The following is a 13492-nucleotide window of genomic DNA, read 5'->3' on the forward strand; positions in this document are numbered from 1 at the left end:
TTGGATAGGCCTCCAGGTTCCGGAGCTCCAGGCCTTCCCCCCCCCCCTTGTTTAAGGACAAATAAAATACCGGAAAGTTAAAAAACATTAATCACACCCCTCCCAAAAATAAACAAGACAAACAAAATAATCATTCCTCAAATTAGGATGGATCCATACCAATACCACGAGCTGCATGACAGATGGGACGCCCTCATGGTTAGGATGTTGAGACTCTTCTCCAAGCTAAATATTCGAGTTCAAGAAGAATCATGTGGCATTGATGACGCTGTTGAAATAGTAAAACTGTTATACCATCACGGTTGGGTAGAGACACACTTAAAGAAGAATGAACCTATGCCCGAGAATCTCTACGAGAACGAGAGACCCCGCCTGGATGATACCGAGAGATATGTCATTGACCATGAAGCCGACTGTGCACCTTTCCTCACCAACGTCAGCCCTTTTTTCTAAATAAAACCCAGAGTAACAAGGTAAAAACTACGAAATTATTGCAGGGGTGTATATTCTGCTCCGGGGGGGGGGGAGGGGAGGGGGAAAAAAGAAATAAGTGGATCAATGATGGAAGTTGCTTCAAATCACCTGCTCTTGTTCATGGCTAGTTGTCTTTTGTAGCAGGGGAAAAAATTGTTTTTAACCAAAAAATGTTTCAGAATTCTTTGAGTTTCTTCATTAAAAAACGCTTTAGTTTTCTCATTTTTAATTCAATGTTCTTTCCTTTCAGGGAAGAGAAAGGAGAAGCTAGGAGAAGCCGAGCTCGCCGCCGGCGATTTCATCCAGCCTCCGGATATCCATGCTGAAAGCGAATTTTAATTGTAATTTGTGGCGTTATCCTCTTAGAAAATTTTGTTTGTATTATTTAACTCCCCATCCCCCCCCCCCCCCCAAACTAAATTGCTGGGTTAGGTTAGGCTAGGTTAAGTTATACGGCTAGGTAGAGGCCAGGCGCCGTTTTTCTAGGGGGGGGGGGGGGGGGGGTATTTCCTAAGAGGATAACATCAATTTGTTCTTTCAGAACATTTACGTTAACCTCTCTTTGATTGCAGCGCCCATATATTTTATAATTAAGTACCCATGGTGACAGTGATCGAGCCCCACTGGTCGTGCAGATATATAATTTCCTGCATATAAACATTAATAAACATTATTTACCCCTAAAGCCGACGATTACGTATGCACGTGTACAGTTTTTTAAGCTTCTGGCTATAGCTCTCTAGGAGATCTTAATTGATATGTTTTATTTTTTGTTTTTGTTTTTTGATATTTTTGTTATGTTGTTTTATATTATTTATTATTATTTATTTTATAGCAAATTAACAAATTTTCTGGGTTCAACATTGTTGTTATAATAAAACTCCATGCAACTGCAGAATTCTGCAAAAGTCACGACCAGTGGGGCTCGATTATATATGCGTTCGTCGGCTTTTCAGGGAAGGCAGGAAATTTATATAGGTATTATCCAGGTCAGGACTGGAACAAACAAAATTTTATGTATATATTGTATATAGTTATTTTTTTCAAAGTAAAAAAATGTCAGACCAACGCTGGATGACGTATGTATAATTGGATCACAATTTTGATAGGTAAGTTTAATTAATTTTATAGACAATCAAAGAATAAATAAGGGTATTTTCTTATGTTTGTAACTCTAACTCTTTATTTTGTGAGTTCCTTTGACATTTAATTTTGGTTTCAAAAAGTGTCACTCCCCCCCCCCCCCCTTTTTTACTTTCTCCTTCTTTCGTTATATGTAAACAAGTAATAACCTTATTATTATAACCAGGGGTGTATATTCTGCACAAGATTTATTTTTTTTCCCCTGCTACAAAATTTTTTATTTTTTTTCCCCCCTAGATTTTTCTGAAAAAGTAGGGGGGGAAATAGAAAAATATTTAAAGAACTCTATATTTCATTTATTTTATCCCTCCTACCACACATTTTTTTAGTTTTTTTAACCAAGGAGGGGGGCAAAATGGAAAAAATGTTTTCAGTTTTCTTAATTTTTACATTTTTTTTTCCTCCAACCACTTATTTTTTATTCCCCCCCCCCCCTGAGCAGGGGATCCCATGCAGAATATACATCCCTGATTATAACATATACTTCTTATTTCAGGAGTTACCTATACACCCCTGTTAGACGTTATTGAAATGGGAGACAATTTGATTGGTACACTCTCTAAAGCTCTACTGAAGCGTATAAGAAGTGGAGATAAGAGGAAAAATGTACAGGTGACTTTTTACAACTAATTATTTCTACATATTTAAGATGAGACCTTACTTTTCATTACTGTACTTAAAGTATAATCTATGCTCGACTTTAATTTCTATTTTTCACTTGCAGTCAGCGCACTATAAACATGCTTGCTCTTACACCAGTATAGTCATATGTACTGTAATCAATTGACACGTGTAGCTTGCCCAAATAACGATCCATAACAACTCCCCTATATTATTTTAAATAAGTAATTCACTAATTATGTAATCTTTTTCCAGTTGCAGCATAAACTGAGGTCCATAAGAAAACTCTTCTGTAAGGCAACGAGAACCAGAAAATGGCGCAAGAAACATCAACAAAGTGAAGACAGTCAGCCATTACTAGAAGAAGAACAGCAGGAGGATTTGATGGATGTGGAATATGAGAACGAAACTGCATCGTCAAAAGGTAACCTACAATATCTGTAATATAAAGTAGAACGATGTCGGTCTGTCTGTTTGTTGTTTGTTTGTCCAAATTCCCACAAACATTGTCTCCCAATTTTTGTTTTTTATTTTCCTTTCAATCTAAATTTCAAACAATTGGTTTGATCAAACGTTAGTTAAGTTTGTCTCAAGATATCCTTGTTCCAGGGGTGTATATTCTACATGGGATCCCTTAACCTAACCCACCTTCACCCACTCTCTACATTTATCTACTTTTTCTGGAATTTTTAATTTTTTAACTTTCTAATTTGACTAGTTTTTCTTTACGGCATTATCCTTATACTAAAGTAACAGGATGTCTGTGTGTCTGTTCAAAAGGATCTTGCTAACCGCTGAACCGATTGGGTTCTCCTTTACAGGGTACCTTCACATAGGTCCCGGGAAGGTTTATAACTATAAAACATCATGTTTAACATCGTATTTTTTTAGGTAAAGTTTGTACAGGCTGCAATACCAACTTCACAAAGGAAACCGAAAGTATATGTTATCAATGCTACGCAAACCAAGTTTTGGAGCGATTAAATAACAATCCTGAAGAAACGGACTACATTAATATTGTTGTAGACAATATTAACAACAATAATACCAACGATAATAATGATGCAGACAATGACAGCATTCAAGATGCCGAGGACTGGGACCACGTCGAATTGTTTGATATACCTGAAGATTATTTTGACCCAGATGATGACGATGACCCTGATGACGAACCTGATGGCAAACCTGATGGCGATCATGACGGGGATCGCTTCAAACATCTTACAGAACTTGAGAAAGAAATTGTTAATGATTTCAGAAGCGTTTGTGTTCTAGACAACCCCATCTCTCACAACAAAGTTAGAATCATCCTGGCGATTCTGAAACGCTCGTGTATTTTCAAATTTCCGTCATATAATACATTATTCAAACCCAAATACAAAGTTGAAATCAAAGAAAACAAATATAATCCTACAAATGCTCCTGGTTCACTGATTGAGTGCAGGTATGTTTATATACGATTTAGAAAGCGTAGCATTTCTATAATCATTACCAGAATTTCCGTACGTCCATTTTAAACATGTCGATTTTTCTCCTTTTTTAACAACAAACTTTCAAGTGTTCTAATTATCAGTTTGATCATTCTTTGGTATATTGCTTCCTGCGACAACTTGAGAACAATATTATAAGCGAAGCCACTCTATAATTAATTCCTTAAAATTTAAGTATGTGCATAAACCTTATCCTTCTTGAAGCATTTTTTTTTAACAAATTTACTTACATTCAATTTTGGTTCGACTTTAATATTTTTAAATTCAGTTCAGATACTTCACAATTGTTAATGTCCGTTTGTCGTACCGTTTCAGTGCTTTGGTTTTTATGGATGTTGTCATCCTTGTTCCATTACTTTTCATCGTAATATTATTTGGAGCCCGATGGTGCAAAATTTCTTTGAATTGTGCAAGTTTTAGTTAAAAATATATTTCTTTTTCCAGATTCCCTACCTATGAGATCCTCCAAGACGCCATCACAGACTTTAAACGGTTGAATGGACAACAGGCCGTTGATGATCATATAACTTTTGACATCTCGGGCGACGGAGTGAAAGCAGCTCAGGGATCTCATATCTCCTATTATACTGTCTGGATTAGGTAAGTAATTAATATATTGTTGATTTGAAAGGGTTGGGTTGGGATAAAGTTCTTTTCATATACAGCATGACCCTCGAAAAGGTATTTTTTAGGATTGGCAGCCTATATTTCAAAGGATATCAAAATATTTGTTTTACATCAATTGACAGCCCAGATTTTTAAAGCCAAAGTTTAGGAAACCATTCAATAAACAAATAAGAAAGAAAACTAAGTTTACAATTGATACTTTTTTCTATTGCATACATATATAAAAATCTGTCTTACTGTATACCAGGACTTAATTAATACCATAAGTAAACCTAGTTTTTACCACTTTTACGGTAAAATTTTACCAGCCTTTACGTTTTATAAATCAGTGACTACAATTTTAAGTCTAAGGTATTAAATGCTATTATTATTAATTCTTCTTTATTATTTCAGGTTATTCTTCAACAAGGATTTCAGTGTTATATTGCCAGTCAGCATATTTGAGAAGACGAGGAGGCGTCCCTACAGTTACAACTTTCTGGATAATGTTACCCGATTCATCAACAAACTAATTCAAGAAGGATTACCTGGACATACCTTTCAATGTAGAACCATCATCCACGATGCCGTTGCCAGAGCCGATGTATTCGGCATTCTTGGCCATGGATCAAAAAATGGATGCCCACACTGTGACCTTCCAGGGATGGCTTTTTCACAGACTTATCTCCGTCAAAAGAACTTGGTATTGTTCGAATCAATGAATGTATTTTACCCCAGTGACAGTCAAAATATGGGTACGCCGAGGTCTGACGAGAAATTCCGCAAGTTAGAGGAAAATAATCAGAACATGAAAACCAGTTTTTCTGACCTTGACCCGAGCTTGGATTTAATACAAGATACCCCCAGTGATCCGATGCACGCGTTGCACCTGGGCTATGTAAAGAAAGTGATGACGTACCTGAAGAAAGGACGTAATAGTTATCCAGAATTGGAAGAAGAAGACTTAGTTCAAATGGAGAGAATTACAGGGATGTACTGCATTTGACTAAAGAAATGACGCGTAAAATAGGTGTTTTCTTCGCGCATTTCTCGGCACTGCGATAAAATTCTGCATTTTTTGATTTATGTCTATTACACATTATTTGTACGCCTTGTTATGCCGCTTAAAAGAGTGTTAGTTTGAAAAGTTTAAAGAACTTAAATTTTGAAAATTTTCTCCTTATCACCCATATTTTACCATGAACTGCAGTAACTCCAATTATAGATGAAATCAACAATCAATTGAAGCTTGTTGGCGATTTTGATCGCGTTCCCCGTACGTCCATCATGCGCCTGACAGAGAAGAAGCTAGCCCTCAATTTGAAAAGTTCTGAATTCAAAGTACTGGGCTTCTACCATATGATATTTTATGCAGAGGTAGGTTTTTACCATATTATAATCTTTTTAGAATTTAAAGCTTATTTCAGTTTCATTATATTGTATAGCAATAACATTCTTTTTAAATTTGCGCACGTGTGCTATATTATATATATATTTCTATTGAGGAGGGTGGACTTCCAATAAGTATATAGGGCGAAGCCCCTAGAGGCTAGGGGCGAAAGAGCTAGTTTTACCTTAAATTATTACAATGTTTTTTTTTTCCAGTTGGCAAATCTTAAAGATGAACAACGTCTGATATGCAAGTTTTTATTCCACATATTGCGCAGTCTCGAAGAGCATATAACAACTGAACGTGTGGCTGAGCTCAAGACCATGATAATGGTCCTGAACTCAAAATTGGCGGAGATGTACGGCGAATCGTGCTTGAGTTACAATACTCACATGCTTTACCATATGCCGGAACATGTCCGCCGATTTGGACCATCCATGGCGTTCAGTTGTTATGCTTTCGAAAGTGCCAATCATGTGATATCAACTTACATCCGAGGATATAATTTTGGCCTTAAAGAGGTTTCAAACAGGTAATACTATTTTTTTTTAGTTGAGTTCCTTTGACTTTTAGTTTTGGTTTCAAGAAGTGTCACTTCTCCCCCCCCCCCCCACTCTTTACAAATTTTAATGTAATTTTTAAAAATGTAACATAACTTTCTTTCCGTGTATTGCTGATCAAACACTTAAGCTATAACGATTTCACCAGCAACATACCTTTCCGTTTAACAGCCATTAATGACATAAATGACATATTTAGATTGTTGATATTTCACACAGTGAAACCGTACATAAATGAAAAGCTGGCTGTCAGGGGAACAAGGAATGCCAACAAACGAAAGTTCGAAAGTAATCAATTCTATACAGACTGCCAAGACCTCTACTTTGTCCCAGACTGCCGTCGTGATAAAACAGTATGGTTGGTCCACAAAGTGAGGACAATTTTTCCGGCATACACCTTTCCTGAAGATTCCAGAATAATAGGTAGGGGTGTATATTTTGCACATGATTAATTGTTGTATAGAAATATTTCATGAACTATACATTTCATCTAATTCCTTTTTAACCTACCACAATTTATTTGTAATTCTCTTATCATGCCAGGAGGAGAGTGTGGTAAAGGGGGGGTCTAGGAAATATGAATTAAGTTTTATGGTTTTAAACACTGAAAATATACACCCCTGGTATTAGGAGTAGGCAAGACTGACGATCCCGAAGACTATAGCCATCCTCCAACACAACTAGCCTCCAACCTACTGAAGTACAGAGTAGCACATATCTCCGTACACCTGTTGCATCAAGATGTCTCCATCGTAATTCCTATCGGAATTTAATTTTGTACATTGAAAGCAGAGAAAGGGGGGGGGGGGAAATGACACTTTTTGAAACCAAAACTAAAAGTTCCATATTGTACCCTTATAAAACAACTGCCATGCAAAATGACAGATCTGTAACTGTTTCTTTAGTTCAGTTCCTTTGACTTTTAGTTTTGGTTTCAAAAAGTGTCACTTCCCCCCCCCCCCCCTTTTGTTATAATATGTATGTAAAATGTTGTAAAATTCAACTGAAGGCCCTTCCCTCTTTATTTGGAATTTATGTGAAATGTACTTTAAAATATTTTTTTCATTAAAATTATTTTTTATAGCTAATTTTAAAAAAGGCATGTCAACTTAATTTAGCAAAACCCTACCTTTTTGGCCATCGATGGGTATGAAGTTAAAGTGTTATAAGTCTAGTCTGTAATTTGAAAGAGTACATGTTTGCAATTTAATTTAATTTTACATAAAATTTTAATTTCTGTCTACACATTTCAGATTTAAAACTATGCAAATTGCCCATGCCAACGACCTGGATAGAACAGCGTAATTTCGACTGGCAATTGACCAAGCTAGATCCCAAAATGACGAGGACTGGAAAGAGTGCTAGTTCTGTAAAGGTAAAAATTATATTTAAGGCCTAATTTACTATTGTACAAATTGCTGCTACCCTTCGCTCTTAAAACTTATAAATTCGCATGTTACCGGATCGAAAGGAAAACCTTATCGGTTCATGCTTAACAGACCACAAAAGATTATTGACCAAGTATAATTATTTATTAATTTTCCACAGTGTGTTTAACATTTGATATTAGTAATTAAAATTCTAGGGGCGTAGCCACTGCTATCTAATATCTTATTATGCATTGTAAATACAACAATTATTTCTTGTTTTAGAACAACAAGCCTACTGGAGGTGGCAAACCTAATGGAAGTGCCAGAGGTGGAAGTGCCAAAGCTGCAAGTGCCAAACCTGGAAGCAACAAATCTACTGGAGGTGGCAAAGGTACAACAGCAAAGGTAGGATTTTAAGTTTTATTGTTATCGGTTTTTGGTTTGTTGGTGTTTTGTTGTTAAACTAAACTTACTAACATGATGTCTGTTTGTGGGTTTGTACCAACAAATCTCGTTAACCGTTGAACAAATTGGGTCCCTCTAACCATATAACTTAACCTAGCCTAACCTAACACAGTCATTTTGTCGGGAGAGGGGGGGGGGGGAGGGTAAAGTTTTAAAAAATAGAAGAAAAAAATTAGGATAATGCCGGTGTTGTTTAAAACTATAATCCTCGGTAAGTAATGCTTTACAATAATTATCTATATTATTTTTAGAACACAACTAGAACCACAACATCTCCAATAAGGCCAATAAATATTACCCCACCTCCATCTCCACGGGCACGGCCCCCCTCCGCGAGTCAACGGACCGCGAGAGTTGTAGTTCCTCCTGCAACATCATCACGACCCCAGTCCCAGTCATCACGACCCCAGGGATCATCTGCCCCTTCTGGTGAGATGGAAGAAAGCGAGGTATTATTTTTATTTCATTTTGTCATCCAGAGGATACAAATTACAATTATTTAGGATATATATCGACTTAGCCTGGAAAAAATAACTTGTAAGATTTGACTAAATTTTTGGTAAACATTGACCAATAAAAATTTACCTTGTAAATTTTTACAAACAAGTTGGTCAAATTTTACCAAGTTGATTTTTTGGTCAAAGTCCAAAAATCTGGACTTAGCCTAAAAATTTACCTTGTCAATTTTTACCAAAAAGTTGGTCAAATTTTACCAAGTTTTTTTGTTTGTCAAAGTCCAAAAATGATGGAAGATGCTTAGGATCACTTGCTCTTGTTTGTGGATAGTCTTCTTTTCTACCACGTAGTTTTTAAAATACCAAGACTTGAAAATATGTGGTTTAATATGTTTAATTTTAAGGATTTGTTCACCGGGGCCGTTATGAACCAAATTCAGAACCAATTTCAGCAGCTACGTACTTTCTTCACCTCACACATGAAAAATCAAATAGAGCCCATTAATGCGTCCATCAGAAACTTGGCAAACAAATCGTCCACAAACCATGAATTACTGAAGAATGAAATCAAAGACCTGCAAGACAGTGTATCAAGAGATATGGCTGAAAATACTGTAACCCTGACAACAGAAATGAAGAAAACCGGAAAAATAGTGGAAACCTTGGTGACTGATCTAAGAAGACTGACCAATGTGGATGAGCTTGATGAGGAGTGGGCGAATAAAGGGCCTAGTGAGAATCAGGATGTTGTCGTGGACCGTATTTTCTCACCAGAATTTTACAAAGAAAGAATACAGAACCATGACCCCTTGGAAAAAGATGGTTATATGCGAAGAGAAGAAATTGTCTTTTTCATCCAAAATTTCGATGACTCACTGAAAGTGGATAAAGGCTGGCAAACCTTACTGAAAGTATGCCGAGACACCATAACCTTCCTATATGTCGTGTTCGAGCAGTTCACCTTTGACGCCCGCATCACCGCTGCCTTTTGGACTGCTCCGGAACTTATTGATGACGAAACTGGTAAGTAAATATTATTTTGTAAATTTGACATGATGAGAAAACGTTTAAAACAGGGAGAAGGGAGGTGGGGGCAAGGGAAATAAACCGAATAAAAGGGGCATTCCTATTCTTGCTAGCAGGTGACCATGTACAATAATCTTTTTATATATATATTTTATTTGTGAAAATAAATCTTGTGCAGAATATACACCCCTGGTACAATAATAAACATGTACCTATGCATAGTTAATTGAAAATTTCATTATTATTTCAGTGGAACGTTTCTTGGATCATTGTAAGTTAGTGCTTAACGAGACGTACCTACATGAAGCTATCCCACCAAATTTGTGGAGAACAGGAACCTATGTGTCTTCAAGCGACCTTTTTCTAGTGAGGAACCACGTACAAGCTTGTAGGTAATTCAATTATTTATCGCATCTATTCCGCGTCTATTAAATGTGAAAGTGGTAGTTTCACAAAATGCATTTCAATGTTCTTTAGTTAAAAAAGTAGTTTCACGAAATGTTAACTGCATATTGTATTCTTGTTAAATTGTTAAACTACATTTCTATGGCATATGTTTCAAAGAATTTCAATTTTGTACCATGTATTTTTTTATGTGGCAAGACTTTTAGTTCATCTTTTCTTGATATATGTTATATGTTATATATTGAGACTGTTTTGATATAAACCCTTTTTTTATCTAGGTTCAAGCGCAATTTTGAACACACTTTTAAAAAGGACGCGACTGGTTTTTGTGAAAATATGAAGAGGGCCGAAGATTATATGATTGCTAATGATGATCCTGTCTGCTGGAGGTTATTTCGAGCGCTGGTAACGCGAAAACAAGAACGCGCATTGTCAACCCCCCTCTACAAGTTCGAACAGGTTTTTGAACTCAAGCCAAGCAAGGAGACAAGCAATAAGAAAGGCAAGAAAGACAAGAAAGACAAGAAAGACAAGAAGGAAAAGCCACAGAAACGATCAGCCTTACAGATGTGTGAATTGTATCTGGCCCCTGCAGAGATACAAAGAATTAAGCGGCGTATTAAACCGAAGACAATCACAACTTCAACACCAGGTGTTACAGCCGAAGACAAGAAATTTTACTACATGTTAGGTGCCCACTCAATGGGTTGCTTACCCCACGAAGTTCAAGGAAAGAACCAGATTTACTTGAAAAGAAACAATGACAAGTTGAGTACTGCATTTCAGATCAAAAATTATGCAGACATTGGGAATGCAAAGAAATCCAAGCAATTTTTCAAGACAGTCCATAGTGATAAGAAGGTTATAGCAAGAGCTGTAATGTATTATACGTACGCCACAGTAAATTTGAAACCAGAAATGAGTGAAGAACAGACAAAGATTCACAATGCCAGTGAGAAAGCAACAGTAATTTCCAGAAATAGAAAGATCGGAAGAATGAACACCACTGCTGATGAATCCACTGCTGATGATTCCACTGCTGATGATTCCACTGCTGATGATTCCACTGCTGATGAATCCACTGATGGTGAAGACAATGATGGTGAAGGCAATCATGGTGGAGGCAATGCTGTTGAAGACAATGATGCTGAAGGCAATGCTGTTGAAGAAAATGGTATGGAAAACATTGCTGATGAAGAAAGCAACAATGGTGAGCTTGTAATTGATGACGGAGGCGACGACGTTGAAATGAATTCAAATGATGATCAGATTGGGAATGAGTTACGCATACCACCCGCGGAGAATCCAGCAGTAACTCCAGAACCAGTAAAGCAACCAGTAAAGCCACGTAGGTTATATGAAGATCCAATTGTCAACAGCCAGTCCAATAATAAACCCAAAGTAAATGTATTTGAAAACATCACAAGCTCCAAAAGGAAGAAGCATGGAAAAGGAAAGGGCTCGAAAAAGTCGAAGAAGATAATTATTTGTGAAACAGACGATGAGGGCCAAAATGTGGGAAATCTTGATGATACAGTGCCAATGCAAGATGATGAACCACCACCAAACTTTCCACCACTGCAAAGACAGAAAGAATTTTATGGACGAAATAATTCAATCACAGGTACATATTTGTTGAACATTAATTATTATTTATAAGTTTTATCTTTCCTCGTATTGTGTATATACTGCACAAGATTTTTTTTCCTCTGCTACTAATTTTTTTAAAATTTTTCTTCCCCCCCCCCCCTAGTTTTTTTTCACCAAGTAGGGGGAAAATTGAAAAATATTTAAAGAACTCTATGATTTATTTATTCTATCCCTCCTACAACACATTTCCTTTTAAAATTTTTTTTCCACCAAGTAGGGGGGGTGGGGGGGTGGAAAAAATGTTTTCAGTACTTGCTTTTTGTTTGGAAACGTATAAAATTAATGTATAAATTAATTATTTACAGGCAACAGTAACGAGAGACAGGTGACTGGAAAGGCAACAAGTGTCGTGGAGGAAAGCAGCAGTGATGAGAATGATGAGGATGCCGAAGGTATTGTTATTTATAGTTTGAAAAACGTAGGAACTGTATCGCCTAAATTTAAGTTTATTAATATTTTAGTTGAGAAGTAGTCTTAGATAACAACCCTGTGGATTAATTTTGTTTTAAGGGAAACTTCGTACAGGCCCTGACAGGGTTTTAGGCTAAAATTTGTATGGGCGCAGCCGCTATCTATAATACTAAGTAGCTTAATGTCTGTCCGGCCGTCAGAAGCTTAAGATCTCAGTAACCACTGAATCGATCGAGGTTACGGTAAAATTTTACCACCTTTTAAATCGTATAGGCTGGTAAAATTTTACCATAAAAGTGGTAAAAACTAGGTTTTTTATGGTATTAATTGTGTCCTGGAGATCGGATTCTACTCTTCTGTGTATTGGTCCTGCGGTGATTTTAAGCTATTTCCTTGGAGGGGGGGGGGGGGGTTGGGTAACATTTATACTATTTGAAATAATGACTATAATAATTATTTAGATGATGTGCCGATCATTCCAAAGAAGAACCGGGAGCGAAGGCAAACCGCATTGGAAGCCGAAGCAAAAACCAAGAGAAGTTTACAGCTGGACTCAAATGAACCATCATTCGAGGTGGATAACGAAGATGACAGAAACGAGAGTGACGAAATTTTGGAGGTTGAGGACATTGAGGGCAAGAATGACGGCAATGCAAGTAAGGAAATTCGGATACATCCATGTGGAATAATATTACCCAAACTTGCCATTATAATTGAAAACCACACGGGTCATTATGAGGTTGTTGCAGTAGGCTCAAATGTTTCTATACACAACCAAAGGGAAATTTTAGAACTCATCAACATTGACGGTAAGTTACAGGTCTTAATGTAATAAATGGGGGGGGGGGGGGTGGGCGAAAGTGACACTTTTTGAAACCAAAACTAAAACCAGCCTAATTTTTTTGGGGCTTTTATTGGCGGTTCTCGGCGGTGGCGACGCCGTTTCTTCACAGTTCCATATTGTACCCCTATAAAGCAACTGCCAATGCAAAATTCCCCCTTTTATCTTTGATTGGCATATAAATATAGGGTAAAAAATATTGCTTGTTTTCATTTGAATCTGATTAATAGTAACTAATGTTCATATAGGTATGGAAATAATATTGAAGCTACAATTATGTACATTTGCTTTAACATTTTTTATTTCTTTGTAGGAGAAAAAGCAAAGTGGAAAAAAGATGAAGAAGAAGGTGAATTAATTTCTGACATCAAAGAAGAAGCACCAGAAAGTGATGATACAGATCAAGGTCATCAATCAGACCCAGACACTGGAACTGGCAGTAGTAGTAGTAGTGAAGAAGAAGAAGTTGAACGCAGGCCAAAAGCAAAAGTGGCCCAAAAGCCAAAGCCTACCAAAGAAGTTCCTAAACGTCCCAGAAAACAAACAACATTTCCATCAACGAATCAAATTGAAGCGGTGTTGTAC

At 36.8% G+C, this 13492-nt stretch overlaps 4 protein-coding genes across 4 annotated transcripts in view; all 4 read left to right on the forward strand.

Moving 5' to 3' along the window:
* LOC145319392 (carbohydrate sulfotransferase 12-like) overlaps positions 1–13492 on the forward strand; it is a 33916-nt gene that overhangs the window by 8008 nt on the left and 12416 nt on the right. The window lies entirely within an intron of this gene.
* On the forward strand, positions 38–947 carry LOC145319363 (uncharacterized). The gene is made up of 2 exons (XM_080161468.1): positions 38–473; positions 725–947. The coding sequence occupies exon 1, from the start codon at positions 148–150 to the stop codon at positions 451–453; it is 306 nt and encodes a 101-aa protein (XP_080017594.1). The 5' UTR covers positions 38–147; the 3' UTR covers positions 454–473; positions 725–947.
* LOC145319375 (uncharacterized) lies at positions 5582–6646 on the forward strand. The gene is made up of 2 exons (XM_080161487.1): positions 5582–5711; positions 5940–6646. Exons 1-2 carry the CDS (start codon positions 5622–5624, stop codon positions 6258–6260), a joined length of 411 nt encoding a protein of 136 aa, XP_080017613.1. The 5' UTR covers positions 5582–5621; the 3' UTR covers positions 6261–6646.
* On the forward strand, positions 9913–12922 carry LOC145319383 (uncharacterized). The gene is made up of 3 exons (XM_080161501.1): positions 9913–11629; positions 11961–12047; positions 12528–12922. Exons 1-3 carry the CDS (start codon positions 10342–10344, stop codon positions 12896–12898), a joined length of 1746 nt encoding a protein of 581 aa, XP_080017627.1. The 5' UTR covers positions 9913–10341; the 3' UTR covers positions 12899–12922.

This window comes from Acartia tonsa, chromosome 1, assembly GCF_053477335.1.
Source record: "Acartia tonsa isolate MP-2025a chromosome 1, ASM5347733v1, whole genome shotgun sequence".
NCBI lineage: Eukaryota > Metazoa > Arthropoda > Copepoda > Calanoida > Acartiidae > Acartia > Acartia tonsa.